At 37.0% G+C, this 6502-nt stretch overlaps 1 protein-coding gene across 1 annotated transcript in view; it reads left to right on the top strand.

Annotated features, from left to right (window-relative positions):
- Window positions 1-5745, top strand: part of LOC121420863 (ribonuclease Oy-like) — a 13982-nt gene extending 8237 nt beyond the window's left edge. Inside the window, 3 exon segments of the mRNA XM_041615480.1 lie at window positions 545-658; window positions 1511-1628; window positions 5329-5745. Coding sequence (XP_041471414.1) covers window positions 545-658; window positions 1511-1628; window positions 5329-5583 — 487 coding nt within the window. The 3' untranslated portion in view covers window positions 5584-5745.
- The last annotated feature ends 757 nt before the right edge of the window (window positions 5746-6502 follow it).

Genomic DNA, 6502 nt, shown 5'->3' with positions numbered 1-6502 from the left:
ATATATATATACTACTATATACTGATGGACCCCTACGAAAAACAGCATGTGCTGATAGGGTGTTCCATCCCACAAGTGGTAAATAAATAAATAAATAAAACTGATAATACTTGTACTACTATTATTATTACTACTACGACTACTTTTACTATTACTACTAGTAGTAGTAGTAGTAGTACTACCACTACTATTACCTCTACTACTAATATTACTACTACTCCTTCTACAACTATATTATATACCATGATTACTGTTACTACTACTGTTACTAGGCCTACTGCTTTAATATTGATAATATTTCGTTCATCAATAGCAACAACATTATTTCGTTATCATTGTTGTTTTATCATCATTATTATCATTGTTATTAATATCACTGTAATTTGCTTTAATAATTGTCATTATTATTTTCCAAGACGATATCGTTTATTTTTGTCTTGTATGTATATAACCATGACCTAGATCAACCCCAACATGCCCAATGAAATTTGAAACGGATATGATTTATTATTGTTCTATTTCCCTGTTAATTTATCTTTAACAGGCAACATGAGTACGTAAAGCATGGCACATGCGCGGGTAACCTGGCGAAGTTTAATTCGCAGCTCAAGTACTTCGAAGGCTCCCTCGATCTCTTTGATAAATACGACATCAAATCGTACGTTAAACATCATTTCTGTTGTGATTTTAATTATTCTGTTCTTTCAGGTATTCATGTTTCCTTAATAGACTGAGATAGAAACTTCATACGTAAGAAGAGTTGTTCGCCAGTGTGTCCTTCTTATAGGCCTATAACAATCCAAAATCTTCTTACATTATGAATAATGACCCTTTCCCCCAATTATGACTAGCGGCCATTTTTTCTTTCTTTTTTTTGACAATCGACCCTCGCTTATTTAGGTTACGAGCCGAGGAGCGACCATCGTCTTGTTTAAAATCGAGTGTTGCGAAAATTCGGTCCTAATAAGTGACCCAAAGCTGAATCAGGCTACACTTATTTTAAAAAATGAGAATGGAACCCGTTTGTCCGTATTTCCAAAAATGGTTCTTTATTTGCTTAAGAACCTTAGTTCTATGAAGAACAAAAAACCTAAAAAGGTTCCAAAGTGGATTTTAAGACCTTTTTTAAAGAACTTTTAATGGTTCCGAATAGGGGACAAAATCCCTCTAAGAGTAATAGAATTTGTCTAAGAAACTTTTGTCTTAAGAGTGTATATCAGAACGTCCTTGAATTTTCCATAAAGATAATGTGGGGTTATGCAAGTACATTAAAGGCTAATACTATTAGTCAAACAGTTGTAATTAATGCCTTTGTGCATCAAGTTTGTTGCTGTCCGGCATTCTTTTCGTCAGAAAAATATATTTTCAATTTTTAAATACGTCTACTTCTATAAAGTTGGTGTAAAAGCACACAGCTATGTCTGACATCCGTTGAACATGTTGAAATGAATGGGATATTCTAAATCATGCTTAAATTAGGAAGTTCGTTTCTTCTCTTTTTACTACGTAGTATCTTGGGAAGCGGCAACAACCCTGTGCTACCCTCTAGAACTCTTCATTATCCACTGAGTTGGATCACAACAGCTCTCAAGAAGGGACTCGGAGTGGAACCTAATGTCTACTGCATAGTAAGTATATGATCGACCGACATAGAGGCAACCAAGATCATGAAGATAACACTGCAAAGATGAAGGACTGTTAGGACTGCAATTCGGTACTGACGCGATTGACGTATCATGACGATATGATAGGGTCTTTTTAGTCCTGATACCCAGCACGTAAGGAGGTAGCGTAATATTCGACCTGTCGGTCACCTGTCGATTGGTGTGGCGCAATCCCGGGGGGGGGCACTTCCATTGACGAGTGGATACCCCTTAAAGGGGGTGACGAGGGGTTTACCCCTTAAATTGTCAGTGAACGGGGCAGCTAGAGGGCACTGGGTTCCGCATGATGATGGGCTGATGGATGGGTTGGGGTGAATGAAGCAGATGTGAAATTATTATTCTTACATTGTACTTGTCCATGGTTACATGTGTAGTATTTAAATAAATTTGTATAAAATCAAATTTTACATTGTAAAAGAGAACTGTTGCTCGGCTAGCGCCATGAGCATCTACTGACGGTATGTGCGCTCTACAAATATACACTATTATTATTATACCATGCGCGACCAAAAAAACACGTAAAACGATCTCTTTTTTTTTCAAGATAGGGCACATTTCGTACCTAACGTAAAAAGGGTGCCAAAACACTAAAATAACGCAAAAAAGGTGTAATCTATTTTGCTGGGAATACGACGTGTTTATGGTCCGATTTGCGAAGGTATAAAAGATTATGATATTTTATAAGGATGTACTTTTTGCACCAACACTACGTGTTTAGGGTCCTGCGGGACATGGGGGTAGTACGTAGGCCTATACCAAGCAGCGTACCTAGGATTTTCCACAGGGGGGACAAAATCGCCCGCCAAAAATGGTGACAACCAAAAAAAGGTCTTCAACCACAATAAAGAAGACTTCGTACCAGAAAAAAATTTGACAAGCAAAAAAAGGTCTTCACTTTCGTCAGGGGGGGGGGGGGGCGGAGATACGTCCCTTGCATGGTGACTAGTCAGGGGGGAGTCTGTCCCCGTAGGTACTTGTTAAAGGAAACGTTTTGTTTCTAATACTTGTTAAAGGCCGGATGTCACATGCCAATACTTGTTAAGAGGTGCATTTTCAGAACATGGAAAATACTTGTTTAGGGTGCTTTTAGAAACACCGTGTTCACGTATGGTATCCACTCGTCACTAGATTATAGTGCCCTCCCCCCCCCCCCCCCCGCCCCGGTCGCAATCAGCAAGCCCACTGCAGTCAAGACCATTGACACGGGATCCTGACTCGTCTTAAACCAGTGTGTAAAGTTATCATTTTTTTAGTAAAAATTGAGGCAAGAATCTGAAAAAACAGCGATTTGTTTATGAAAAATCATGACAAGGTCAATTGCGTCAGTACCGAACTAAAGCCAATACTGACTGCAAATAGTGCAACGCCCTCTACGGTTGTTGATATGACTTAAATCTATAGAAAGGTTTAACCCCTGTGCTTCAATATAAATATGCGACGGTTGTTGATTTAAAAAAGCAACGCTCAATGACTTACGTCTGAGTGAATTCTAAATATCCTTTGTCTTTATGATACAATTTTTTATTTAAGGTCAAGTTTACACCAAGAAAATAGTTGATTTGAATAAATAAAGAAAAATTAAACATGAATAACGCTGAAAACTTCATCAGAATCGGATGTAAAATATAAAAGTTATGACATTTTAAAGTTTCGCTTATTTTTCACGAAACAGTTGTATGCTCAACTCAGTGATATGCAAATGAGAGAGTCGATGATGTCACTCACTATTTCTTTTGTTTTTTTATTGTTTGAATTATACAATATTTCAATTTTTATGAATTTGACGATTAGAACCTCCTTGCTTGAACCACAAAATGTTAAAATAATTGAATTCCACGTGTTCAGGAAGAAATGAAACTTTGTTTCACATAACAATGGCGAGAAAATCAAAATATTCCATAGTTCAAAAAAAATAGTGAGTGATGTCATCAGTTCCCTCATTTGCATACCGAACTGGATGTGCATATAACTGTTTTGTGATATAAAGCAAAACTTTAAAATGTCATGACTTTGTTATTTAACATCCAATTTATGACTTTGTTATTTAACATCCAATTTTGATGAAATTTTCAGTGTTATGCTTGTTTGATTTTTCTCTTTCTATTCATATCAGCTTTTTGCTGGGGTGGACCTGTCCTGTATTGTTACTTCATTGGTCATGTGACCAAAAGTCACGTTGCTTTATGTTACCGATAAGAAAAGTTTCCTTCACTCACAAGGTTTATGTTTCTTCATGCTTACCCGCTTAATCAGCGACAAAGGCCTCTGATTGGTCAGATAGGGTCACGTGACATTTCAGTTATTAGAACTGTAGCATTAATACCGCTCTCGTTGGAGTGCAGGTATGGTGCATTCATTCGATATGGTGCGTTATACAGTGCGTATCAAAAAAAAGTTTACACTTTGAAAAAATCCTGTAAAATTATACATTTGTAATATCCTGAAGATTTTTCCACATTTTAACATTGGTACAGATCCATTTCAGCAAATGACGATATAACTATCGAAAAATATTTCCGCTTGAGTGAGCACCACTTACTTTTGAAAAGTTAGTGAAAAATGATTTGCGCAGAACTTTGAAATAGCTATGCGAATAAAAGTAAACCTTTATCATGAAGAACACGTAGAATTTAGCAAGTAAAATTTATTTGAAGATATCTTTGACCTCTTTTAACTTGTTTCCTTGCCCAATACACCTCGAAGAGTGCATTGCGCCCCGCCCCTCTCCCCCACACACCAAGGCCATCAAGACGATATTTGATTTACACTGAGCTGTGATTTACATAAAATGAATTAGGCTTGATTTTCATTTTGTTAATCATTGTCAAGCTTGGGAAAAGTGTGGAGAAACAAGTCTTCAATGAAAAATTAAATGTCAACCCACTTTAAATAATAAAAACTTAGTGAAAAGGTGCTGGAGATGTCTGATGTAAACTTTTGTTCAGATTCAGTTATGTCCTCAGATCCAGCTGGCACACTAAGGGTAAAAGTTGTGCTTACTAAGTGTTGAAATTTCAATTTGGGCGGCAAATTTGATTAAACATGCCCGAATGTATCCGTTTTATCTTAATTGACTAAAAGTGCGAGGAAAATGTAGGAAAAATTTATCGCAGGGTAAGTTTGATTTCGCCCTTTCCCCTTGACACTGCGTGAAAGCGAGCATTTCTGCGCAAACATATTTCTGCGAGCTTTACAAAACTGGACAGTGCTCACTCAAATGTAACATTCTGTCAAAACTTTTACTTTCATTGGATAGATGAGACCCAAACCCAAGATTATATGTGAAAAAATTACCCTCATGTTGTATATTTTTAAATTCCCAGGTCTTTTTCAAAGTGTAAACTTTTTTTGATACGCACGGGAGTCCTGCACTAAGAAAGCATCCCTTTCCAATGCGCGTATTTGCATGCATGCGTTGAGGGGTAGGCCTATAACTTGGATGTTCGAGAGAATGTTACCATGGTTACGTGCAATGGTACGAAGTCATAGACCCAATTCATTTAATATTTCTTAACACGTATATAAAATCGTACACTATTAAGAGTTTGGGACAACTCAGTATCGTTACATGTTTCGGAAAGTTGTATAAAACAAACAAAAATGATTGCGTTTTAATGTTAATACCTCTGAACATATTGTGTTATTTTTATTTCAACAAATATAGTCGAAGAACCGTGTGCAATACTTGTTCGAGATTCGAGTTTGTTTCGACACGTCTCCCCAATCAAAACTGATTGACTGCACAGGGCTGACTGGCGGTGGTAAATGCAACCCTGGATCGGTTGTATATCCACCGTTTCAAGACTACGTCAATGCAAAGTCTCTGTCACGTGACGAACTCGCTTCTGATTGGCTGTTCAACATGATGGCTGACATAATGGAAGACAGAGAAGGTGATGATGAGACCATGCAGCTATAAAACAATGATAGCTCCATGGTGAGATTATAATACCACCTCCACCGAAAAGATAATAGGAAACGATCAACTTCTAATCAGATTGATACCAGGGTTTAATTGTCTTATACAATTCACAGAAAATTATATGTTCTCGTTTTCATTGTCTTTGGGTTGATGGTGTTGAATCATTTAGGGGGTGTTTCACAAAGATTTAAGTATGACTCAAGTCGCGCTTAAATGTGGACGCGTACTTGATATGCAACGCGCGATCTTATTGATAGATACCAACGAACGTAGAGGGCAGCAACACACGGCAGTGTTACGCTTGTGTGTTGCTGCCCTCTACGTTCGTTGATAGATACGCAGTAGTGCGCGTCCCCATGACACGATCTGACCAATGCATCCAATCCTTTCATATCGTACGCAACTCAGTATTTAAGTGCGACTGTAAGTCATACTTAAATCTTTGTGAAACACACCCTGCTCTCAAATTTGTATATTCCTTTATTAAAATGGTAGATGAAAGGAGTATTTTCACCGAATAAATGAAGAATAGCATACGTGAAACCAGGCACATGTTAATAAAGCACCAGTGACGGGATTATTTTGATTATTTTTTCCTTGTTAGTTTGATTGGCGATCTAATCATAGTCCTGTAAATTCAATTCAATGTGATTTTATTCCCCTCTATATTTGCACAAAAGTTGCATCAAAAGGTAAACATACGGGAGTCAAAATACAGTATTGCAATTATATAGATAAAATTTCATGATTAAAATTGAAAAATATCATTGATGTACAAAACCCCAGAGAGTTTGTCTTGACAGCCACCACAACATTAAATAAATCAATATATGTCCACCTGTTTCCCCTATTTTGTTTATCTCTAACAAAAATTTGAGAAATGTCCCAGCACATGAAAGAAATCTAATTTTACACT

Source organism: Lytechinus variegatus, chromosome 8, assembly GCF_018143015.1.
Source record: "Lytechinus variegatus isolate NC3 chromosome 8, Lvar_3.0, whole genome shotgun sequence".
Lineage (NCBI taxonomy): Eukaryota > Metazoa > Echinodermata > Echinoidea > Temnopleuroida > Toxopneustidae > Lytechinus > Lytechinus variegatus.
Note: the sequence above shows the minus strand (reverse complement) of the source record. Positions and strands in the feature narration are given on the sequence as shown.